Here is a 26,933-nt window from a genome sequence, read left to right on the forward strand (position 1 = left end):
TTAAAAAGATAAAAAAACCCTCAATGGTTACCATCACAATCTCCAAACTGTCAAAATTTGAAAATATTCATTTATATTTTATATTCAAAATTTATATTAAAAATCAGAGGCATTACTGTTAATATGTTATGGTTTATAAATCAGGCATGAAAGTCATCAAAATATGCAAACCTGGCCTTTGATAAGAATTTACACTGCACAGGAGTTAATGCTGAAGGACTCACTAGAAAAATTCTAACAGATCTTATAAATGTGGTCTCCCAAAACAGAAAAGCCTCATCTGCTTAAGCACTTACCTAACTGAAAATCTCCTCTAGTGGAACCAAACTGCCAGGGAAAGGTCCATATGATTAAGAGCCTGAATTATTCACCAAATTTAGAGACCTCAGCAAAACCAAATCTTAAACATCTAGGCCCCATCCTAAGGACAGTCATTTCTGAACACCAGTTTCCACTGACATAGAAATACTCTCACAAACATCTGCTGACATTAACAAAGTCAAGTACCTACCATATAAATATATTTCCATGATCTTATTATGCTAATATACATATATCTTTTCTTTTGAGACAGAGTCTCACTCTGTTGCTCCACATAGAGTGCCGTGGCATCAGCCTAGCTCACAGTAACCTCAAACTCCTGGGATCAAGTGATTCTCCTGCCTCAGCCTCCCAAGTACCTGGGACTACAGGCACATGCCACCATGCCCAGCTAATTTTTTCTATTTTTAATAGAAAAAATTCTATTATTTCTATTTCACTCTTGCTCAGGCTGGTCTTTAACTCCTGAGCTTGAGTGACCCTCCTGCCTCAGCCTCCCAGAGTGCTAGGATTATAGGTGTGAGCCACAATGCATAGCTCATATGCATTTATCTATCAAGTTTTCTTGGTATACAAAGTAGACAAATTATTAAATATATATATAATTTTATCTTGAACTCTGCATATTTGACAAGCAAAGTCTTAAAAGAAAACTATATAAAATCAAAATTACTTTTCTCATTTTTCTGATATCTTCAACAACATTACTAAATCCTCCTAGAAAAAAGCAGTGGTTTAAATTTCTAAAACTTCAGTTACTCACAACTTTAAATCCAATTAAGTTACCAAATTTCAAGATCAGTTTTAGACTTTAAAACTCTTTCACTAAATGTGAATTACTATTTTAAATATTTAGCAAATAAAGTGCATACATTCAGAAATGAAAAATTAAATAGATTGAGAGGCATCATTCAAAACAACATTGTAACTATTATTAAAACAAAACCTTACTTGTCTGGGTTTTTCACTCTGAATGTTGCATTAAGCGCTTTTAACCTGGAGTCTGCCTGGAAAAAATAATTTGTTCACTTAATACAATTACATTTCAGGGTATAAAATTCAAACAATTTTACTTTCCCTTTAGAATTACGATGCTCAAGTACAGTTTTCTTCATATTAATTGTTGTAAACACATTAAACATGCCTTAAAAAACAGCTTAGTAGTTATTTTTGAAAGTTCTACAAAAACATATTATATATTAGACTGAATACACAGCATTCACCAATACCAAAGTAAAACAACTGTAAACAACAACCAATACACTAACAGGCATATAGGTCTGTATTATTAGAATTCCAAATAGGTCATTTGAAAAAAGTAGTTTACCTTTTCTCTGAGCCAAAAAAAGCAATGATCCATATATATAAACTAAATAAAACTACTGTTTTAGGGCCTGTGCACTACTGAGGGTAGTTCTCAGTTGGAATCCAAAACCAACGTATGTTGGTTTTTCTTACTTCCATAATCTTTATTTAAAAAAAAAAAGAAAAATATGGAAACACATGTATTAAAGTAATACTGTACTAAATGAAACAAGCTAGACAGCATCAATTATCTCTACCAGAAAATGTTATAAGACAACACAACTTTTTAACTATCTTTACTTATTCCTATATAATGGCTCTCAAAGGAGGGACAGAGGGATAGATACTAAATCATAATAAATAATAATTGCATAAAATATATACTTAACATATCCAAATCCTACCCTAAATTCTCATTAAAAAAAAAAAGACTACCAAGTAACTTTTCTAACCTAGGTACAAGAACTATAGGGCTCATAAAAAGGTAGCTCAATCAGGAATCAATTTCAAAATGGAGTTTGGCTTGCAAAACCCCAATCAGCTTGAAAATTTTACATTACTCTAGCTTCTGATCCACAATTACAAATATTTTCAGCTAATAAAACAAAAACAACAAAAATATTACTAGGGCTTCCCAGATTTCTTGTTTAAGAAAATAAAAACAAATGTAACAGGCGGGGCGCGGTGGCTCACGCCTGTAATCCTAGCTCTCTGGGAGGCCGAGGCGGGCGGATTGCTCAAGGTCAGGAGTTCGAAACCAGCCTGAGCAAGAGCGAGACCCCGTCTCTACTATAAATAGAAAGAAACTAATTGGCCAACTAATATATACAAAAAATTAGCCGGTCATGGTGGCGCATGCCTGTAGTCCCAGCTACTCGGGAGGCTGAGACAGAAGGATCGCTTGAGCCCAGGAGTTTGAGGTTGCTGTGAGCTAGGCTGACGCCACGGCACTCACTCTAGCCTGGGCAACAAAGTGAGACTCTGTCTCAAAAAAAAAAAAAAAAAAAAAAAACAAAAACAAAAACAAATGTAACAAATGCTACTCCACACTCAGCCTCCTACACCTATAGATCAAAAAAGATTCAAAGAACTATCTAAAGAATATCTTTAAAAGCTTAATTTATCACTGATTTCAGGGAATTATCTCATTTCTAAAATCAGTATTTCACCAATTCTTGACCTTTCTTACATCTCAAGGACAAGTAAGCTTAATACATACTAAAGTCTTTACAAAATAAAAGCACCTATGAATTTAAGGTATATGTTAAAAATTACTAAACACCAAAGGATCTTGTAAGTGTTAATGACTTTAGTCACATACAAGTGTGCTTCTTTTTAAATGTACATTTTTTTTTTGGAGACGGAATCTTGCTTTTTCACCCCTGCTAGAGTGTAGTGACATCATCACAGCTCACTGCAACCTCAAACTACTGGGCTCAAGTGATCCTCCTGCCTAAGCCAACACCACACCCAGCTAATTTTTCTATTTTTTGTAGAGACTGGGTTTCACTCTTGCTCAGGCTGGTCTCCAGCTCCTGGCCTCAAGCAATCCTCCCATCTCAGCCTCCCAGAGTGCTAGGATTATAGGTGTGAGCCACTGCACAGGCCATAAATGTGCTTATTTACATGAGGATGACATTACATGAAAACCATAAGAAGAAAACTTTCATTTGTATCTTTTCTTTGTTTTTAATTTTAAAATTTTTAATTTATGCTAATCTTCTCTGTATCCTTCCAATTTTAGTATATGTGCTGCTGAAGCAAGCACTCATTTGTATCTTTTCTTGCATATCACACTTTTTAATACCACCAATTAATTTTAACACCTTCAATTTACCAATTTAGAAGTCATTAAATATAAAAGGTCACCACTCTAACCTTTGCTTACCAAACATTCTGCCAGATCAGATCTATCGCCACACCCAACTCTCAAGATTCTATAAAAGGGAAGCTGCCTAAAAAGTCACCAAACCAGAAACTTCTCCCACAAACTAGATCTCTGAAAACCTACCGGGACTATTCCAAATCTGACAGTTTACCATCTACCTAGTCAGATTCCCCATTCAACATCTAAAGATGCCCCTTAATCCTGCAGTTCCCAACCCACAGGCCTTGGACTGACACAGGTCCACACAGAGGAGGTGAGCAGCGGGCAAGCAAGCAAAGCTTCACCTGTATTTACAGCTGCTCCACATCACTCATATCACAGCATAAGCTCCGCCTCCTGTCAGTTCAGTAGCAGCAGCATTAGATTCTCATAGGAGTTTGGACCCTACTGTAAACTGCGCATTCGAGGGATCTAGGTTGTGCACTCTTTATGAAAATCTAATACCTGATGATCTGAGGTGGTGATGCTAGCACTAGGAAGCGGCTGCAAATACACATTATCATTAGCAGAAAGGTTTCACTGCACACAGACCATCATAAATCAGTATCACAACCCTATCAGTGACTGGCAAGTGACAATGTAATAACAAAAATAAAGTGCACAATAAAGGTAATGTGCTTGAATCATCTCAAAACCATATCCCCCCACCTCCACCATTGGTGGAAAAATTGTCTTCCACGAAACCAGTCCCTGGTGCAAAAAGGTTGGGGACCACTGCCTTAATTCAACATTGTTTTTTACTATCCTATTTCTTAAAACAGCATTATCTGAAATCATCTTGTTTACTTGATTCTTGGCTGCCCACTAAGAATATGAGAGCCATAAAAAAGCACAATGTGAATGGCGGCCCTGGAGTTGTACGAAGGCTGCTATGGCAACACTTCTATCTGCTTTGTCCTATGGGCCTTTCTTCTCAAGGAACATTCCTCTTTCTTGGCATCCACTCCAGCTTTATCATTCATTTCTCAGCTCAAATATTATCTGTTAAAGAGAGGGTGACCATGTGGCCTGGTTTGCCCAGCACAGCCCTAGTTTATGACTATTGTCCTAGTCTTATTATTAATAGTGCTCCTTTTTCCTCTCAAAAGAGTTCCCATTTGTACAATAACTTTATGGTCACCCAACTCAAAGCAATCCCGGAAAAATAATCCCTGCTATTCTTAACAATGATGATACTTTATTTCCTTTATACCACTTATCACTATTTTAAAGTATTTTATTTTTATTTAGATGCTAATTTAATTTCTCTAACCATTAAATATAAGCCCACAAGAACATGGAACTTATAAGTATTTGCAGTTCATTCACTACTGTATCCTAACACTTAGAAGAGAACCTCACACTCTGTAGGGACCCAGTATCTGGAATCTCTACATCCTTCTCTCAGAATTCCTGTGCAATAAAGAGATTAGCGGAGATTCTAGGGGTCTAGACCTTGGCTCTGGCAATCCCTGATCCAAAGAACAGACAGGGTTCCAGATTCTTCTGAATCAGCCTAAATTCATTTAAGGCTTGGGTATTTGGAATGATGTTTATTTTTATGACTGAGTTAATTACGTTAAAACATTACTTTATACTAAAGCAACTAGTTCATAGTTTGTTATTCTAGGATAAACACTTTGATCTCTTTTCAGACTGAATTAAGTAACATGAGTATTTATGTAAATATTAAAAAAAGAACGAATGCCAATAATCAGCAATGATTAACAAATTGGTTATTCATGCTTATGTTAAATAGAACAAGATAAAAAGAAACTACATTTGGAATTATCTTGCTGGGTGTAGTAATCACTCTAAAAAGATGTAAGAAAATATTAATCTAGTAGGCCAAAATTAAAGATTAAATGTGCCTTAGACAAGGAAAATTAAAGTAAGCTGATGATATTTCAATTTGAGAACTATCCAAGATCCAAGATCAAATATTCTTACAAAATATGAAATATGAATATTTCAGCTGGGCACAGTGGCACACACCTGTAGTCTCAGCTACTCAGGAGGCTGAGAAGGGAGGATCACTTGAGCACAGGAGTTTGAGTCCAGCCTGAGCAACACAGTGAGAACCTATCTCCAAAGAAAATTTGGTCTGATTCAGAATGATCTAATTTTCACAGAAATATAGCTTTCAACACTTCCTTTACCAATCATCTTTGCCCACATCAATTACATAATTAATATGCAAAAAGAGAGATAACATGAGATGGTAATTAGAAAGAGCTTTGAGTTAAACAGGTGTAGACTTGGATTCAGCCTCCATCACTTGTAATTATGCGACCTTGGGTAAGTCACTTCTAGAGCTCCTTGTCTAAAAAAAATGGGAATATTGACTAACTTCAAAGGTACTGAGGTAACATTCAGCAAAATAAAATACAGTATAATTATAGTATAGTGCTTAGCCTATAGTAAGAATGTATGATGGTGATTATTCAGATAAGAAACTTACTGCTTTATATTCTAAAAAAGTCCTTTTTTTTTTTTACCGTTTTTAGTAATATTTCTCAAATTATCTTCCTAAAAGTTTTCTCTATCATTTTAGGGCAGTATTTGTCAAGTTTTAGACTAATAGGAATCAGTATGTCTGGGATGAATTCAGTATTCTGAACAAATGATGCCAACACAATTGAGATGCATTCGGTCCACTGATGACACACTTAACTGAGAGAACACAAAAGCATAATTCTACTCTTTCTTGAGGCCTACAGGTAACCACTATAAACAACAAATAATGAACCCGGCCTCAAGCCAAATGCACCTATACTGCAGCGTCTCTCATACCATTGCTACCTCCTTTTTTACTATCAGGCAGAGCTGTCGATTGTCACTACTGTCACAGCATATCTGTCTCCAGTAGTACCCACTTTTGGAACTTTAAAATTTTCTACTAAATACGTAACAGAGAGTCAAGTTTGTCCAAATAACTGTAATAAAACTCCATGGATCTTATCTGAGAATAGCAAAGTATTTCTTTAAGTATAGCAGTAAGCCACATTACATCCATTTGAACATCTCAGAAGTCAATTTTACTTAAATCCCAACTTTGCAACTGTGATCAGGTTAGTTGTAACTGCCAAATACATGACCTCCAGGTAAGTGAAATGTGACACTATATATAAATACACACATACATATATTTTTATATAAATGTGCGTGTGGACAACCTCATGTGTGTATGTATGTGTGCTTGTACATATGTATGTGAAGTTGTCCAAAAAGGTCCCATTTCCTTGATAGAAGGACTTAAAACAAGAAACAGCCACAACAAAATAAGGGCTACAGAGAGACACATGGGTTTCTGAAATCTCTCCATTTACTTTTATTCCTGGTCCACATCATGAAAGTCTGATGTTTTGAATTATTAATACTGTACATTAAGCATTACCTTTCAAATACTTTATAAAAGTGAAACCCAAAGTTTTTACCATAAGGCTACCCAAATGTGAAACATTTTATCTAAACACTTAAATAGCACCTACGTGTAAGATTGAAGGCACTCTATAAACAGCATATTCTATTAGGTCATTAAATATGAAATGTCTGATTTTGAATCAAAAGTTTATTACATCTCAAACAAGAAGCAGTACGATTAATCAAAGTATGTGCCTAAACTATCAACACAGTTTTGCCATCTTAGTAGCTTGTTTATGCCAGCAGCAAAGAAGCCTAAAGAGCAAATGGTGATGAAATCTCCAAAGGTGTTTTCCAGCTTGTTGAGAATTGAATATTTTTCCGTGTAAGAAGTGGTTCAAAGCCTGGAAAAAGTGGCAGTCAGTTGGTGCATCCACTGAATACAGTGGATGACAGAGAGTTTCCAAGTCCAGCTTCTATAATTTGAGCAGCATTGTTTTTTGCAACATATGGTCTTGCAAGAGGATTGGCCTGTCTCTATCGATCAACCTCGGCTGCTTAATCGCAAGCATCCTCATCATTTCATCCAACTGGCTGCAGTAGACATCCACTGTAACTGACTGACCAGGTTTCATGAAGCTGAATACCAGGGCTGGACCACACCGAACAGACACCATTAGCTTTTTTGGATGAATATTTGGTTTTAGACTATGTTTCAGAACTTAATCTTTATTCTAACTATTGTGCTGAACACTTGAGACTGTCAAAAAGAACCCATTTTTCATTACACGTAACCATACGGTATAGAAATGGTTCCCCTGTATGTGGTGACAGCAAAGAAAGGCAAGCTTTTTAGACGATTTCTCTTCTGATGCAGATTTAATTCATGTGGAACCCATCTACCCAGCTTCTTTACCTTGTCCATTTGTTGCAAATGGTCCAGTATTAGAATAGTATTGTCAAACCTTACTGCTAATTCACAGGTAGGTTGAGATGGATTTGCTTCCACTACAGCTTTCAGCTCATCATTATCCACCTTGGTCTCAGGCCACACATGTGGCTTATTTTCCAAATTAAAATCACCAGAATGGAACTTCTCAAGACATCAACATATTGTGCATTCATTAGCCACATTCTTCCTAAACACTTCATTGCTATTTCAAGCTGTGCTGCATTGGTTCCATGACAGAACTCATATTCAAAAATAACACAAATTTTAGACTTATCCATCGTTTCATAAAAATTACTCTAAAAAAAAATTTGAAAGATAATCACAAGCCAAAACATGAGTTTGCAAGAATGAGGATGTACCTTCACAATTAAAAAAAATAATAAGAAGAAATTTCAAAGTGAAATGTCAAGAAATATTAACTGTCAAACTTAGTACTTAAAGAAATTTAAGACATTTCATACTTCATAACCTAATATGATGGAGAAACTCAAGTATTCTCAGAGTCACCAAAGTTATGGCCAAAACTGGGTTCAAGGACAAACAATTGATAACTAGTGACTAATGACTAAATCAATGACTAAAAAGTTTTTATTTTCTATTATATAAACAAAATTCACCAGAACAATTATATTTTAGCTTTATCTTGTTCTTATTATTTGCTTCTAAAATATCTGGAACTATTTCTCAGAAAATCCTATCAAAACATAAATCAGTTTTATAAAATTTCAAGTTATTTCAAATCTATCCCTAAACTAAAATGCCATTCTTCCCTCTGAACGCCATAAAGCAATGAACTACAGTCAAGAAAATTTTAATTTTTTTATGTATATCTTCCAAAAAATTATTTATAAATTAGAATCAGTTTATGAGAGAATTACTTTACTAAATTTGCTTTGCAGAACAAAAATGTTCTCTTTCTAGTTTACTTTGTGCTAAATTTCAAATACCTACATACCAATGCATAAAGCTCTAGGTGTTTTTACTGTAAAGATATTTTGTTCCTCTTGTCTAGATATATTAAACCTTTAGCACTGTATTATCATGTGAGTCATTTATCAATTTATGTTACATTTGTCTACTTACCTATTCTGTTTACACCAGAGATGAAAACTTTAAAAAGTTTGCAATAATTATGTCATATTTCTTGGTAGCCAGCTCACTACCATCATGCTCTTCAATTTTCAGATAACAATCTCATTCCCAAACACTAATCCTAAAGACTAAATTTGAAAAGCTGTACAAAAACTAAATAAGCCAGTATCACTAACAGATGAAACAAATGATTTCAATATGACTCCTGTGCCCATTTGGAACTGGCCACCATGTCTCAACAGACAGAAGCAGCATGACCAAGGGCTTTTTAGTCTACTAAAACTGGCTAACCCAAGCCTGACTCTTCAGAAGTGTCCTTCATATCTGATACAGAGTGAGCAATTGCTGGGGCAAGGATATGAGTGGAAAGGTCAGGTCAGAAGGAAGAAAAAAAGATGCAAAGCATAATATGAGTATGCTGTGGAAATAATCAACAGCTTGTATTTAAATTACTGTCTCAAAATGCTCTTTCCCAGTAGAATAAATCAGTAAATTTGCTTGTTATACTCTTGCTAGTAATTAAAAGTGAATTACAGTCTCACTATCAACCAAGGTAAAATTTGAATTACACATATCACAAGTTAAATGCAGTGTTTCTTTGAAAACCACACTAATGACATTAGATGTAAAGCCAATTTTCAACATTCACTCATTCAGTAAATACCAAGTACCCACTAAGTGCATGGCACCATGCTGGGCAGTGGAAAGGGGCACGGCAAATTATTTCACACAAATATTCTTACCTTTAACTGAAACCCAGTTTCATTCACAGTCTCCTTCCAGTTACCTTCCTAAAAATTGAAGTTAATTTTAGAAATCATCAGTGTAAAGCAAAACAATCCATAAAGAATATTCCAAGTTAAATAAATTACATACCTATCATTCAGTTCTTATTTCAGGGGAGACAGAGGAGAGAGGTTAAAAAAAAATTCTTTTCACTTCAAAACTAAACATATACTCCAGATTCCAAAAGATTACTAAAAAATGGACCCAAGATTTTATAGATCAGTTCAAAAAACTGAAGACTAATTTTGACATCATTTAAGTGATACCAAAATGTACTATCTTTAGTATCTTTAAGTGTAAATTTGTTAACCAGAAGAGTGATATAATCCAATAATTTGAAATCAGGACAAAAATACAATAAATTGAATATAAATTAACAAAAAGATCCTTAAGATAAGCATTCTACAGTTAAAAAAAAATCAAGTCAAATGAATATTTTAAAAAGACCGAATAAAAGAAAAATACCTGTGTTAAAAACAAATAGAAGATTTTATCTCTACACAGGATGGGATGTGAAGCAATCCTCAATAGAAAGTTTTCTAAACCAATCCGTCGTCTCTCCACAAAATCTGGATCCATGTTGTCAGCAGAGAGTTTATGCCAAACAAATTCTGCCTAGGAAACAAAATAACCATTAAGAATAGTCTCAATGCTTAACATTTCTAAACTACTACTATCATTTTACTTCTTACCCGCTTTTCTGGCAAAGGTGGCACAACAATATGTGGATAGTAAACTAAAAGGTAGTTTCTCAACAACTCAAATTCACTATATCGTCTCCACAATGAGTCTGTTAGGACACTCTGACCGTCAGTATGTTCAATAGACCTGAAAGGAATAGAAGAACATTTATTTTATTATTATTATTATTTTATTATTTTTTGGAGACAGAGTCTCACTCTTGTTGCCCAGGCTAGAGTGCGGTGGCATCAGCCTAGCTCACAGCAACCTCAAACTCCTGGACTCAAGTGATCCTCCTGCCTCAGCCTCCCGAGTAGCTGGGACTACAGGCATGCACCACCATGCCCAGCTAATTTTTTCTATATATTTTTAGTTGGCCAATTAATTTCTTTCCATTTTTAGCAGAAGCGGGGTCTTGTTGTTGTTCAGGCTGGTCTTGAACTCCTGAGCTCAAATGATCCGCCTGCCTCGGCCTCCCAGAGTGCTAGGATTATTGGCGTGATCCACCGCGCCTGGCCTTTATTTTTTAAAACTAAAAATACATACACATAATCACAACCTCCTTTAAAATTTATAACTCTATTTACTGAATGCTTACGAACCAGGTACTGAGTAAAGAACTTTTCACGTATTTTCTTACTGAATCCTTACCACAACCCTGTGAAGCAGAGATTTATTACTACCTTTTTACAGATGAGGAAGCAAATGTACAGTATATGCTCTGCCACAATCACAAAGATCTGTGTCGAGCAGATCCATCAGATCCATCTGACTGAAAAGTCCTCACTCCTAACTGCTTTCCTTCCCTTATAGGAAACCTATTTGAATTCAAGAGAAATAGATGTATTAGGAACATTCTAAAAGCCTCAATGTATAATAATTGATATTACAATATGATAAAATCTGGTTTAGCTAGTGCTTCATTAAATAAAAAGTATTTTTAACTTTACTTCTGCCACGAGAAAATGACTTCCATGACAAAGAGGAAGACACCACAGAACCTCAATTCAGGTTATAAATAAAGCACATTAATCCAAGTATCAGGAAATAACCCACAAGAGCAAAACATTAATTAGCTCTGAAAGAGTGAGAAAGAGGGGTCATAAAAATTCATCGCTAGTCTTACTGTTAATTATAAAGACCTGGCAGGCAATACCATGTCTCATCCATATAAAAGTTCAACTTACGGTTGGGGAAAAGTTAAGGTAAAATCATATATGGGATATTTAAAACTATCTTGACTATTTAAGATTTCTTGTTAGCATAAGCACTGTTTAAAAGCATCAGTCTTCTAAACGTTAGTAGGACCTTCCTATTTTCTAATTGTTTGTTTGACAATAACTTATTTGCCCTCTATATACAACCATGGTGTGCATCTGTACATTAGGACATAAAGATATAGAAGCTAAATCAGTCTTAGAATAAAACCAAGTCTTCAGAAAGTATTTATATCATGTCATGCTTAGCACAACAGATATGTTTTTATTATTTATATATTAAGTTTGCCAGTAAATTTACTCATTGCATATTAATAAGAAGGAAACAAAATACGAAATACAAAATGTCAAAATGGCTCCCATGGCAAAAATATAGGAATTAAATCATAATTTGTGGCCAGGTGGGGTGGCTCACACCTGTAATCCTAGCATTCTGGGAGGCCAAGGTGGAAGGATTGCTTGAGGTCAGGAGTTTGAGACCAGCCTGACCAAGAGCAAGACCTCGTCTCTACTAAACATAGAAAAATTAGCCAAGCATGGTGGTGCATGTCTGTAGGCCCAGCTACTCGTGAGGCTGAGCCAGGAGTTTGAGGTTGCTGTGAACTAGGCTGACGCCACAGAACTCTAGCCCAGACAACAGAGTGAGACTCTGTCCCAACAACAACAACAAAAAAAATCATAATTCGTTTTAAAAAGTTGACCAAAACATTAGCTATGACTAATACTACTCCAATCCAGACTCCCAACTTCAACTGAAAAAATATCTGTGTTAATCTTAAATTTCAAATTATTCAAAATCACTACCAACAAAACCCTTATCTTGCTAATGAGTAAATAAAGCCAATAAGCAGTATTCTTGCAAGGCTGGTAGAAGACCTGCTTAAGTGTTTTGTTTTTAAAAAACCATTAAGGCAGGATGTAGTCATTAGAAACTGACTAAAAGCACACAGAAGACTTTCACTGGACCTCAAAACCACCCCATTTTCTAATTACTCAACAAACATTGAGTAGCACATAATTGGTTTTACATGCAACACTTAAGCCCCACAATAAAGCAAATATTATCATTAACTTTGTTTTATAAGTTAGAAGAATTAAGTAATGACATCATATTGCCTCTCAAAAGCCATCAAGACATTCCAACCTATTCTAAAAAAGACATGTTTTTATACGTATTTTAAAAGAGTTCGTAATCTATGAACAGGAACACACACAAAAAAAATCTCTTGGGGAATTAAAAACCAATGACTTTAGCCTTATTCAATCTTAGTCTACCAAACTAAAAACCAATGACTTTAGCCTTATTCAGTCTTAGTCTACTAAACTATAACACTATAGTAAGAGGATCAAACTAAAAATATCATTTTTAATTTTAAACTTAGAATTTATTTAGAAAGCTATGGCCGGGCGCCGTGGCTCACGCCTGTAATCCTAGCACTCTGAAAGGCCGAGGCGGGTGGATTGCTCCAGGTCAGGAGTTTGAAACCAGCCTGAGCAAGAGCGAGACCCCATCTCTACTATAAATAGAAAGAAATCAATTGGCCAACTAATATATATAGAAAATATTAGCCAGGCATGGTGGCGCATGCCTGTAGTCCCAGCTACTCAGGAGGCTGAGGCAGCAGGATTGCTTGAGCCCAAGAGTTTGAGGTTGCTGTGAGCTAGGCTGATGCCACAGCACTCACTCTAGCCTGGGCAATAAAGCGAGACTCTGTCACAAAAAAAAAAAAAAAAATTTATTTAGAAAGCTAGAGCTAACACTAATTTCTAAAGTGTTATTTTTTAAATGCCTAATTTTAAAAATAAAAACCCTCTCATGTGACTATAGACAATTGCTAAATGGGCTTTCTACTTTTATCCAAAGGGAAGGCAGGTAAGCTACATGAGAAAACTTCAACTTTTAGTTACTATGAAGGCTCAATAATATTCATATTGCCTGTGTAACACTGAATTACAGAAAGAATACTACATGATTAAATGAAGAAATCTGATGGTTGTGGTTGCTGAAGGTCAGTAAACCTTAGGAATACTCACATACTCACACAATTAGTATTTCTCAAATTCAATGTCTATATCATATTGGATAGGCAGGAATTTCTTTAGAGAAAATACAAATCATAAAGAGAAAACAGATAAATCTGACTATCTTAAAATTTAAAGCCTTTGTACTTTAAAAGATAATCAAAATCATGGTCCATGGCCCCTATGTATCAAAAACACCTGGAGCTTTATATAAAAATGGCCTAATTCCAAAAAGAACCACCTTATCTCCCTCTTCCCAAAGTCCCTATTGTATCTAAATTTTTCTTGTTTTTAGAAGATTCTTTTCTTTCTTGTTTTTTTTCTTTTGGTGGAAATAGGAAAACTATACTTATAAAGAAGGTTTTCAGAATTGTCTCGAGACAACCTTCACCAAGAATTTATCTTTCATTTTGGGTGGAACCACAGACCTGGAAAAAGACTTGAAAAGTTATGGTTAAGCATTTAAGGTAAGCTCAGAGACTTTCAGTAAAGCCTATGAAAATGGTGGGTTAAAAACTTTTTTCAGGCTGGGCGCAGTGGTTCACGCCTGTAACCCTAGCACTCTGGGAAGCTGAGGCAGGAGGATCACTCAAGGTCAGGAGTTCGAAACCAGCCTGAGCAAGAGCGAGACCCCGTCTCTACTATAAATAGAAATAAATTAATTGGCCAACTAAAAATATATATAGAAAAAATTAGCTGGGCATGGTGGCACATGCCTGTAGTCTCAGCTACTCGGGAGGCTGAGGCAGAAGGATTGCTTGAGCCCAGGAGTTTGAGGTTGCTTTGAGTTAGGCTGACGCCACAGCACTCTAGCCTGGGCCACAGAGTGAGATTCTGACTCAAAAGAAACAAAACAAAACAAAACAAAACAACCAACTTTTTTTCTTGAAAGAGTATTAATATTAAAACATGGTTAACACTTAATCAAATGGGTTTGATAGTTCTATTATTTCATTGATTATCAAAAATTCTTTCATATCTGTTTTAATTTGAAAGTATTTTTGCTCAGTCTCTGCAAACAGAAAAGAAATAAGACAGTCTTTATACAAACTGTTTATAATTGGCAACAAGAAATTCAGTCGTCCCTTTCCCTTCTCTAGGCAAAACAAATCTAATTCCTTTAACTTTTTCCTTATGAGGTTAAAAGACAATTTTTCTGGTGAGTTTGATTTCCTACTCCATATTTACTTCGTGTTTTCTATTTTATCCCAAGTTCTAAAGCACAAATCTCAATTTTTCTTTCTGTTAATTTCTCTGTAACTCCCATCTGTCCTAAGATGACCCAGGCCATATTCTCTACTCCTAGAATTCTCTGTTAAGCATCTCCATCTACTTAAGTTTACTTCACACAATCCCAGGAACCCAGTATTCTTTTGCAAAACTGCACAGGGATTCTAAAACCAAGAACACCACTAAAGCATGTGTCAAGTAACATCCCACATCCCAAAAGTATTCCACTAACCTTCCCTCTCCTCTCAAAACAAATACATTAAAATACAGCTAGAGTTACCAAGACTACCACAGCAAAAGACAGCTGTTTAACCAGTTAATAAGTAAAGAAACAAAATCAATCCATCCGTAAAAAAGACAATGCCCTATAAAAAATTCTGTTACACAACAGAGTTTGCATCAATAGCTATTAGAAAAAGCTTTCTATCTAAACCTTTCTATCTAAACCTAGCTGCAATTTTCATCACCCACCTTGTTTCAATGAGGTAAGCAGTATATGTTTCTTGCATGTTCATGGCATTTCTTCCAGTTCGCTTTTCTGCTTCTGAAACACTGATTTCTATCTTCTTCAATCCAAAATTATTTTCTGTCATCTGGATAAAAACAAACAAATAACAAAAACAACCTTTTATAATAGATGGTAATGAAAAAAACCCAAGCTATTTAAATAAAACCCATTATTGTACATATTTCAAGATAATTTCTTATATTTCTTTTTTTTTCCTCTCTCTTTTTTTTTTTGAGACAGAGTCTCAACTCTGTTGCCCAGGCTAAAGTGCAGTGGCATCAGCCTAGCTCACAGCAACCTCAGACTCCTGAGCTCAAGCGATCCTCCTGCCTCAGCCTTCCAAGTAGCAGGGACTATAGGCATGTGCCACCATGCCCAGCTAATTTTTTCTATTTTTAGTAGAGCTCAGGCTGGTCTGGAACTTCTGAGCTCAAACAATCCTCCAGCCTCGGCCTCCCAGAGTGCTAGGATTACAGCCGTGAGCCACCACGCCTGGCCCCTTTTTCTTTCTTTTTGAGACAGAGTCTTGCTTTGTCACCCTGGCTAGAGTACAATGGCATCATCATAGCTCGCTGCAATCTCCAACTCCTGGGCTCAAGCAACCCTGCTGCCTCAGCCTCCCGAGTAGCTGGGACTATTGGCATGCACCACCATGCCCTGCTAATTTTTCCTATTTTTAGTAGAAACGGGGTCTCACTCTTGCTCAGGCTGGTCTTGAACTCTTGAGCTCAAGTGATCCGCCCACCTCAGCCTCCCGGAATGCTAAGATTACAGGTATGAGCCACTGCACCCAGCCAATTGCTTATATTTCTTGAATGCTAGGGGTTGCTAACTGACAGCAGCAAATAATAGTCTCTCTTTATCAACACCAACTTTTCCAGAGTTATTTTAACAGGTACATTTGATTATTAAAATTTAGACATTTCACATAAGTGACCAAGAATAAATCTATGTAGAAATGCATATGAAAAAAATCTTAAAAACACATTCTATGCAAAGATGATCCTCAACATTGATATCTAATTTTTGGCTTAACCAAAATCAAATCTCTCTCTCAAAACTAAGATTTTCAACAGGCAGCTTAATTAAAAAGAAAAAAATCAGGAGTCATCTTATGTTCAACTTTACATTTGCCTAAACTTTTTTGCAGTGATTAATAAGCTTCTTCCTTGAAAGAGCAGCGGGGTTTAAGAGCAGGCTTCTTTCTTTTCCCTGTGACTAGAACATCCCCAGGTCTATACCAAAGGACCAAAAAGAACAATACACACACCACTGGTGGTTCATAGGCTGTATGTTTGGGAAGCGCACCAATGAGGAAAAGTCTTAAACAGACCCAAAGTAATTCTAAGTCTAAACGAGGAAGAGAAAGTGAGACCATGTGATAACTGCTGTGCTTGGCTTTTTTTCTCCCTTGCTCATGGTCAAAATTCAGAGGTGAGTTTTAATTTAAAACACTGTATTATATTATAACTGGGACAGTTTATGAAGGAGAGATATAAAAAGAAACACGGATGCAGCAAAAGGTACAAGAAAAAGCTATGGTAATGACCATGGTTATACACAGAAAATTAAACCCAAGCACTATGAGGCCAGAAAGAGACATGTGACAGTGCAAAACACTGAATCAGTGATGAGAAAAGATGACACACTTAGGAGCTCTCCCAAAATATACAGGAAAAATGCAGAAGAAGGTAAAACTGCTAAAAGAAGACAAAGGACAAAGCACTAAGAGCCAACCCAATGGGACGGATTGTTACTAACCAGGAAAAACAAGTCACTCAGTCCTCAAACAAGGCATTTTTATAAAGTCTAAGTTGTTATACTTTAAGCATAAGATAAGTAGAAGGAAATCATTCAACAAAAAGAAAGCTTGAGAAATTATATAAGCACAAACTACTAACATCAGGATTACAAAGCCCCCATTGGTTAAGATATACATACAGGCCGGCGCGGTGGCTCACGCCTGTAATCCTAGCTCTCTGGGAGGCCGAGCGAGGCGGGCGGATTGCTCAAGGTCAGGAGTTCAAAACCAGCCTGAGCAAGAGCAAGACCCCGTCTCTACTATAAATAGAAAGAAATTAATTGGCCAACTGACATATATATAAAATTAGCCGGGCATGGTGGCACATGCCTGTAGTCCCAGCTACTCGGGAGGCTGAGGCAGTAGGATCGCTTGAGCCCAGGAGTTTGAGGTTGCTGTGAGCTAGACTGACGCCACGGGACTCACTCTAGCCTGGACAACAAAGCAAGACTCTGTCTCAAAAAAAAAAAAAAAAAAAAAAAAAAAAAAAAAAGATATACATACATATATATATGAGATACCTTTTGGCCCACAGCCAAGCATTTTGATTTACCACCATATGTTCCAGTAAAAAATTCCCTGAATTCTAAAAGCACACACTGATGAAGCAAATTATCTCTTCAGCCAAAGAGATAAGGCACAGGAGTTATAAATTTACCCTGTCATACCATCCAGTTACAAAGAAGGAAAAAAAAAATAAAAGCATAAAATCAGCTATCATAAAAGCTAAAGAATGCAAACGGGCACACGACAATACTACCAGTAAGGTTGACAGATGATATAAAATTGCTTATACTGGGCCAGGTGAGGTGGCTCATGCATGTAACCTGAGTACTTTGGGTGGCTGAGGCTGCAGGTTTGCCTGAGACCAGAAGTTCAAGACCAACTTGGGCAACTTAGGGAGATCCTGTTTCTACAAAAAGTTAAAAATTATCCAGGTATGGTAGCGCATGCCTGTAGTCCTAGCTACTTGGGAGGCTGAGGCAGGAGGATCCCTTGAGGCCAGGAGTTTAAGTCTAGCCTGGGTAATATGGCAAGACTCCATCTCTAAAAAAATAAAAAATAAAAAAGTTAAATATAAATTTACCATATGGCCCAGTAATTGCACTCCTACAAATCTACCCTAGAAAAACAAAAACATTGGGTGGTTATAACCACCCAAAGACTTGCATGGGAATGTTAAAAGCAGCACTATCACAATAGCTACCAGCTCAAAACAAGCCTAACATCCATCAAATGATGAATAGATAAAATGTGACATATCCATACAATCAAATATTACTCAGCAACAAAAAGGAACTACTAATGTGTGGTATAACACAGATGAACCTCAAAAACATTATACTAAGTATAAGAAGCCAGACTCAAATGATAACAGATTGTAACAGACTGAATGACTCCACTTATATGACATACCCAACATGACAAATTTATATAGAAAGCAGACAATAGTTGCCTAGGGTTGAGGACAAAAAGTGGATTAACTACCAAGGGGAAGAAGGGAATTTTTTAGGATGATGGAAATGTCCTAAAATTGGATGGTAGTAATGGTTGCACAACTCTGTAAATTTACTAAAAAATCATTAAATTATACATTTACAATGGGTGAATTTTATGGTATATAAATTAAGCCTCAATAATGTTGTTAAAAAACAAAATAAAATCCATGAATCCCTATTACCATAAGTAAGTGATTTGATGGGGAACAAGATATTTTAACAGTTTCAAAGCACATCCCCACAAAATTCATTGCCAAGGGAAAAAGAATAACTTTATATTGGAGAAGCCTGACAGATACCAGTGATCAAAGTGATCAAAATACTGGGGTAAATCAAAATCATGTGCAAAGTGAAAAAATGCAATTAGAACAGCATCACATCAGTGGCAAATTCTGCCGAAGATGCATAAACTGAATCTAATCATAAGGAAACATCAGGCAAATCCATTCTGGGGGAAGTTCTACAAAATAACTGGTCTCCAATCTTCAAGAGGGTGAAGGTCACAAAAGTAAAAACTGAGAAACTCTTCCAGCTTGGAGGAGACTAAAGAGACAATACAATGAAGTGCAAAAGGAGAGTCTGGACTGGACCCGTTTGCTCTGAAGAACACTATTGGTACAACTGGTAAAACTTAAACAGAGACTGAGGATTAGATAGTAGTCATTTATCGATGTTATTTTACTGACTTTGCTGGTAGTATTGTGGTAATATAGGATAATGTCCTTGCTTCTCAAAATACACACTTAAAGTTTTTGGGTATGAGATAAGAAAACATCATGTTGGCAACTTATTCTCAAGTAGTTCAGGAAATAGGTCATTGAACTGTACTTATAAATTTCTATTTCTAAATTTTATTTCTATAAATATGTGATTATTTCAAAATGTTAAAAAATGGTCACAATGTTACATAAATAATTTTTGTCTCTGTTATGTTTGGGGAAGAAAAAAGCAAAGATAGATGCCTTCCATATCATTATAGAGAACAAAACCAAAGAAATTATGCTCTATAAAGGAAAACCTAAAAACAAACCAAAATAAGACAGTATAAAATATAACAGAATAAAGTCAATTAAAAATGCTAAATAAATGCAAATGTTTTAAATTCTCTAAGTTAAATAAGAGAAAGACTTATATTACAAGGCATAAAAATTAGAAAAATGGACCAGTACACAAATCAGGCGAACTGAAATTAAAAGAAACCACTATGGCATCAGTCCAAGCAGAGAACGGTAATCAGGAAAAAATGTTTAAAATTACAAAAGTCTCAGATCAATTCTCCCTCAGATTAGCATCCAGCTTGCCAGAATTTGAATCCCATCTCCACCACAGATTAGATGTATAACTCAGGGCAAGTAACTGCACCACAGTTTCCTCAAATGTAAAATGAGGATAACAGTACCTGCAATTAATTGAATGTTTATGTCCCCCCAAAATTCATATGTTAAAATCCACACTCAAGGTGATGGTATTAGGAGGTAGGCTTTTGGGAGGTGATTAGGTCATGAGGGTAGATCCCTCATCATGAGTGGGATGAACGCCCTTATGAAAGAGACCTCACGGAGCTCCTTTCTTCCTTCTGCCATGTGAGGACCCAGTGAAAAGGCAGACTACAATGAGCCAAGAAGCAGGCCTTCAACAGTCACCAAATTCACCAGTGCCTTCATCTTAGACTTCCCAGCCTCCAGGACCGTGAGCAACAAATTTCTACTGTTTATAAGTCACCCAGACTATGGTATTATATACTTTGTTATAGAAGCCTGAATGGACAATACCTAATTCACAAAGTCATTGGGAATATTAAATAAGTTAATGTGTGTAAAGAGTTTTAAAAATTGCCTGGTACATAGCAAGAGCTCAAGTATTACTTATCACCCATTATTGTAGGTTTAAGATTTTCTGATGATAAAAACACATGCTTAATGTACAAAAATTGAAAGGTGGGAAAAAAATAAATAAAATCATTTATATCCCACAACCCAGAGTTAACTACTGTCAATATAATGGTGTACTTTCTTACAATTTTTCTAGGTGTGATGCTTCTTTGTTACTAAAATAAGTCAGAGAGCTAAAAATTAATAACCACCTATTGAATTTAGTTTCTTTCGGGGCTATGTATACACTGATCAGAGGTAGCTGGTTCTAGGTTAACAATGATGGCCAGGCACAGTGGTCATGCCTGTAATCCTACCACTCTGGGAGGCTGACACAAGACTGAAACAGGATCCGCACTTTTCACGCTCGTCTTCAGAAGATTTGCTTCATCAGCTCGGAATGGAAAACGGTTCTGGCAAACAAATCTATGTTCAGGCCCAGGCAACTGGGTATTTCCACGGAGTAGGTAGCAGAAGTTTTGAAATAATAATTATTTTAAGAATTATTTCAGCCGGGCACGGTGGCTCACGCCTGTAATCCTACCTCTCTGGGAGGCCAAGGCAGGCGGATAGCTCGAGGGCAGGAGTTCGAAACTAACCTGAGCAAGAGCGAGACCCCGTCTCTGCTATAAAATAGAAAGAAATTAATTGGCCAACTAATATATATAGAAAAAATGAGCCAGGCATGGTGGCACATGCCTGTAGTCCCAGCTACTCAGGAGGCTGAGGCAGCAGGATTGCTTGAGCCCAAGAGTTTGAGGTTGCTGTGAGCTAGGCTGATGCCTCGGCACTCACTGTAGCCTGGGCAACAAAGTGAGCCTCTGTCTCAAAAAAAAAAAAAAAAAAAAATTATTTCACCATCTTTAAAGGACTGCAGCACTTTTACCAGCATTTTAAGATAATTGGTTTCATCAGCTCAGAACCTAAAATGATTCTGGCAGACAAATCTATGTTGAGGCCCACCTAACTGAATATTTCCAAGAAGTCAGAACTAGAGCCTTTAAAATAACCATTCTTTTAAGAATTATCTCATCATCAATTCACCATTATTTCAAGAACAGTAGCCCTTTTCATCATTATTTCCAGAATCATTTGTTGGAGCTGGCTTTTGTGAGAGGTGGAAAGTGCAAATCCTGTGTCAGTCTTTCATTCGAATTGATTGCACTCAATTCGAAGGGGGGGGGGGCTCTCCCTTCATGACTTAATCACCTCCCAAAGGTCCCACCACCAAACATCATCATCTTGGGGATTAGGTTTCAACATATGAATTCTGGGGTAAGAAACATTTCATTCACTCCATAGCAATAACTAAGAAAAATAGAGTTATAATACATGACCTATTCTCTTGTGCTTTTTTTCCCTATAAAAATACTTTAAAAATAGCACAGTTATTCAGAAAACATCAATTTTTCTTTAAAATAAAATAATATGTAATTTGAATAGGCTTCCAAACTGAGTAACAACACATTCATAGTTTATGAAATTAATTTGGCGGGTTGTGACCAACATTTCTTTTTAATGAAAAAGAGAAAAGTATCAGAGGGTCTTGCGTGAAGTCATGATTAAGTACTGTTTCCCAAAACACTTATATATGTAATTACATATACATACGTATGCCAATTATGATGTAAAAGTGTAAATATTTTGTACTGTGAATCACCTTCAAAAACAATCTGAAAGCCACTGAGGTAGAAAATGACTTTATTTATTTATTTCTTTTTTGAGACAGAGTCAGACTCTTTTGCCCAAGCTAGAGTGCCGTGACATCAGCCTAGCTCACAGCAACCTCAAAACTTCTGGGCTCAAGTGATGTTCCTGCTTCAGCCTCTCGTGTGCACACCACCACACCCTGCTAATTATTTCTGTTTTTTGTGGTTTTTTTCTGAGACAGAGTCTCACTTTGTTGCCCAGGCTAGAGTGAGTGGCATGGCATCAGCCTAGCTCACAGCAACCTCACACTCATGGGCTCAAGCGATCCTCATGCCTCAGCCTCTCGAGTAGCTGGGACTACAGGCATGTGCCACCATGCCCGGCTAATTTTTTTTTCTATATATATATTGGTTGGCTAATTAATTTCTTTCTGTTTTTAGTAGAGACGGGGTCTCGCTCAGGCTGGTTTCGAACTCCTGACCTTGATCAATCCACCCGCGTCAGCCTCCCAGAGTGCTACGATTACAGGCATGAGCCACCGTGCCTGGCCTATTTCTGTTTTTTAGTAGTGATCTCACTCTTACTCAGGCTGGTCTCAAACTCCTGAGCTCAAGCAATCCTCCCACCTCAGCTAAAAAAAATTCTTGTGCATGACTTTATCATTTGCTGCTAAACTGATAATTCTGTAACTATGCCTATAAATTTTCTTTTTTTAATGCTATCCTCACCCACGGAATGCCCTAAACCTTACTCATAATTCTGGTCTACTCCACTTAGTTTCTCTGCTGCCCATCAGTGAAAGTGTTCATTGTGCAATGGAATTTTTAACCACCAGTTGCTCAAGCACTCTTTGACCCATCAGCATTCCCAGGCCTGGAGTATTCCCCCTTCAAAATCACTTATGAATTCCTCAGGTAATGGTTTTTCTCTGGCAAATACTATAAGTCCCTACCCCTGTTAACTGCCAACTCAATGGACTCTTTCAGCCTAAAGAAGTATTCTTTCCTCCATTCCCTTGCTATTTCCTCTCCCTTCTGCTAGGACTAATTACTACTTTCTTAGAGACTGGATTCCCCTCTCATTTTTTCCATTTTCCAAATTATTTTAAACAGAACTGACTATAGCTTTAAAAAAATGAATGCACTCTTTCTCACAGGGAAAAAGTACAAAAGAAAAAGACAAGGGACTTCTAATTGGACAATGGAAAAGAAGAGGATTCAAAAATCACAGAAAGAAAAACAAGAGACTATATAAAACAAGAGCTTACAGATTCCTGATGAGGTAGTGCTGTTTCCACTACCTCTTGGGTAGTAATCAGTACAAATTATTCTCCCTCCTAAATTTTGCAGAGTTAAAAATAAGGCTGATTTTGCCATGTCTGAACATGATTTGCATAGATATTTTGTAGTAAAAAATTGTTTGCTAAATCAACACATCTTTTATACCTTTTGTTCCTTCTCAAAATTACAACTTAATCTTAACTAAAACTTTAAAATACAGTATTGGAACAATTTCCAAGACTATCTTAAACTTTTTTTTTTTCAATGAAGCAGAATGGCTTAACGGAAAGAACACTGATTTCAATACCAGGTGGACCTGGACTCGAATCCCAGCCAGCACGTGTGACCTTGGCCAGATTACTTCTCTCTGAGCCTCTGACTCCCATCTTTACCTATCTGTTGGAAGTAATTTTGAGAATTAAATGAAAAGTAGCGCCCCACTGTGCATAGCATACACAAATCTAACTTAACTTTCTGCCCGGACCACAGTCCTCTATCAATACAGAAGCAATGAAGCTACAAAGCTATTACAATTCTCAGCTGGAGATGGACTGAGTGGAAGGGAGGACAAAAAGAGGGGTAAGGAATTAAATGACCCTTTGTCTGGTTTTCTTTTTGAGGGAGACAAGAGAGAGGAGCAGGAGTGTACTGAATGTATGTGTGTTTAAATTCCTAGTGATTCTGAAATACCTGCCCAAATGGCTTGCGTCTCTTTATGAATCACTAGATTAGGGAGTTGTTTTAGGAAACCTCATAACTTTTGGTCATTAACTGATGGCCTCTTATAACACATATTTACAAACATTTTCCAAAAACATCAGGTAATAGTATATAACTACAAATTCTATGTATAGATAGCATCTCTGGGTTTTCAAGTATCTTAAACTAAACATACATAGGGTTTTTTTAAAATCAATGAGGCATTATAATCACTTTTAAATTAACATAAGTGGATTTTATATTCTAGTTTTGACTTCATTAATCAAATACATAATGGCTCTCACAAAATTACCAAAATTTAATCATCACATTCAAAATTAAAGTTCTCATGCTTATTTCAGCAGCACAAGTCCTAACACTGCAACAATACAGAGAAGATAAGCATGGTTCAAACAAAAAAAGGGAAAAAACTTAAAGTCTTCATGACACAGCCAACAAAAGATGAGTCTTACATTTTGAAACAATCTAGAGCCACCTGAACACAAAAAGAGAGGGATACCACAGACTGGCAAATATTTTAAAGTCTAAAAATATTAAGTATTGGTAAAGATATAGAACATCAGGCACTTCTGATGAGGGTATAAACTGGTATAGCTACCTTGGAAAAACAATTTGGCACCATTCACTAGGGTTGACCACATTATTACCTTACAATCCTGCAACTGTACTCCTAAATTTATATTAGACTCTTGGACATATGCAAAAGAAGTTCATGGTAGTATAATAGTAACTTTTTAAAATAGTAAAAATGGGCCAGGTACAGTGGCTCACACCTGTAATTCTAGTATTTTGGGAAGCCACGGATAAGGGTAGGAGTTTGAGACCAGCCTGAGCCTTGTAAAGACCCCATCTCTACAAAAAATAGAAAAAATTAGGCAGGCATGGTGTCAGTAGTCCCAGCTAATCAGGAGGCTAAGGCAGGAGGATCACTTAAGCCTAGGAGTTTGAGGCTGCAGTGAACTATGATCGCACCACTGCACTCTATCCAGGGTGACAGAGCAGGACTCTGTCTCAAAAAAAAAAAAAAAAAGAATAAGTGAAATGGAAACTTAAAGTTAAAACTCAACAAAAGGAAAACAAACAACCCAATTTATAAAACAGGCAAAGATCTTAATAGATACGAAAGAAGATACAAAGATATACAGATAGCAAATATTCATATGAAAAGATGCTCCATATCATTTGTCATCAGGGAAATGCACATTAAAGCAATATACCAGCTGGGCGCTGTGGCTCACACCTGTAATCCTAGCACTCTGGGAGGCCAAGGCGGGAGGATCGCTCTCAAGGTCAGGAGTTCGAAACTAGCCTGAGCAAGAGCAAGACCCTCATCTCCACTAAAAATAGAAAGAAATTAGCTGAACAACTAAAAATATATAGAAAAAATTAGCTGGGCATGGTGGCGCATGCCTGTAGTCCCAGCTACTCAGGAGGCTGAGGCAGGAAGATCACTTGAGCCCAGGAGTTTGAGGTTGCTCTGAGCGAGGCTGACGCCATGGCACTGTAGCCCAGGCAACAGAGTGAGACTCTGTCTCAAAAAAAAAGATACCACTGGCCGGGCGCTGTGGCTCACGCCTGTAATCCTAGCTCTTGGGAGGCCGAGGCGGGCGGATTGCTCGAGGTCAGGAGTTCAAAACCAGCCTGAGCGAGACCCCGTCTCTACTATAAATAGAAATAAATTAATTGGCCAACTGATATATATATATAAAAAATTAGCCGGGCATGGTGGCGCATGCCTGTAGTCCCAGCTACCCGGGAGGCTGAGGCAGAAGGATCACTCGAGCCCAGGAGTTTGAGGTTGCTGTGAGCTAGGCTGACGCCACGGCACTCACTCTAGCCCGGGCAACAAAGCGAGACTCTGTCTCAAAAAAAAAAAAAAAAAAAAAAAAAAAAAAAAGATACCACTACACACCACTGATAACATCAAATGCTGGTTGAGGATGAGGAACAACAAGAACTCTCATTCACTGCAGGTGGCAAGGCAAAATGGTACAGCCACTTTGGAAGACAGTGTGGCAGTTTCTTACAAAACTAAACATACTTTCACCATATGATCCAGAAATTATACTTCTTGGTATTTGCCAAAAGAGTTGAAAACTTACATCCACATGAAAATCTGTACATGGATATTCCTAGCAGCATTATTCATAATTGCCAAAACTTGGAAATGACCCAGATGTCCTTCAGTGGGTTAAGGGATAAACTGTAGTACATCCAGACATTGGAAAATTACTGAGTATTAAAAAGAAATGAGCTGTCACACTGTGAAAGGACATGGAGGAACCTTAAAACATATTACCAAGAGAAAGAAGCCAATCTCAAACGACTACACATTGTATGATTCTAACTATATGATATTCTGGAAAGGGCAAAACTATGGAGACAGTAAAAAGATGAGTGCTGCCAAGGATTAAAGGGGAGGGAAGGATGACTAAGTAGAACACAGAGGAATTTCAGCACAGTGAAAAATACTTTGTATGATATTATAATGGTGGATATATGTCATCATACATGTCCAACACCAAGAGTGAACCCTAATGGACTTCGGGTGATAACAATGTGTCAATGTAGGCATCATTTATAACAAATGTACCCCTCTGGTAGGAGACATTGATAATGACAGAGAGCCCAGAGTATACAGGATATTTCTCTGTACCTTCCTTTCAATTTTGCTGTGAACCTAAAATTGCTCTAAAAAAATTAAGTTTTTAGGCCGGGCGCGGTGGCTCACGCCTGTAATCCTAGCTCTCTGGGAGGCCGAGGCGGGC

At 36.9% G+C, this 26,933-nt stretch overlaps 1 protein-coding gene across 2 annotated transcripts in view; it reads right to left on the reverse strand.

Annotated features, from left to right (window-relative positions):
- The window catches only part of SNX4 (sorting nexin 4), a 61,310-nt gene that overhangs the window by 32,745 nt on the left and 1,632 nt on the right, over window positions 1-26,933 (reverse strand). For both annotated transcript variants that reach the window (XM_076002354.1, XM_076002358.1), the window contains exons 2-6: window positions 15,308-15,429; window positions 10,379-10,514; window positions 10,152-10,301; window positions 9,644-9,691; window positions 1,273-1,328 (exon numbers count right to left, since the gene is read on the reverse strand). In XM_076002354.1, coding sequence (XP_075858469.1) covers window positions 1,273-1,328; window positions 9,644-9,691; window positions 10,152-10,301; window positions 10,379-10,514; window positions 15,308-15,429 — 512 coding nt within the window. The remainder of the gene's footprint in view (window positions 1-1,272; window positions 1,329-9,643; window positions 9,692-10,151; window positions 10,302-10,378; window positions 10,515-15,307; window positions 15,430-26,933) is intronic.

Source organism: Microcebus murinus, chromosome 1 (assembly GCF_040939455.1).
Source record: "Microcebus murinus isolate Inina chromosome 1, M.murinus_Inina_mat1.0, whole genome shotgun sequence".
Taxonomy (NCBI): Eukaryota; Metazoa; Chordata; class Mammalia; order Primates; family Cheirogaleidae; genus Microcebus; species Microcebus murinus.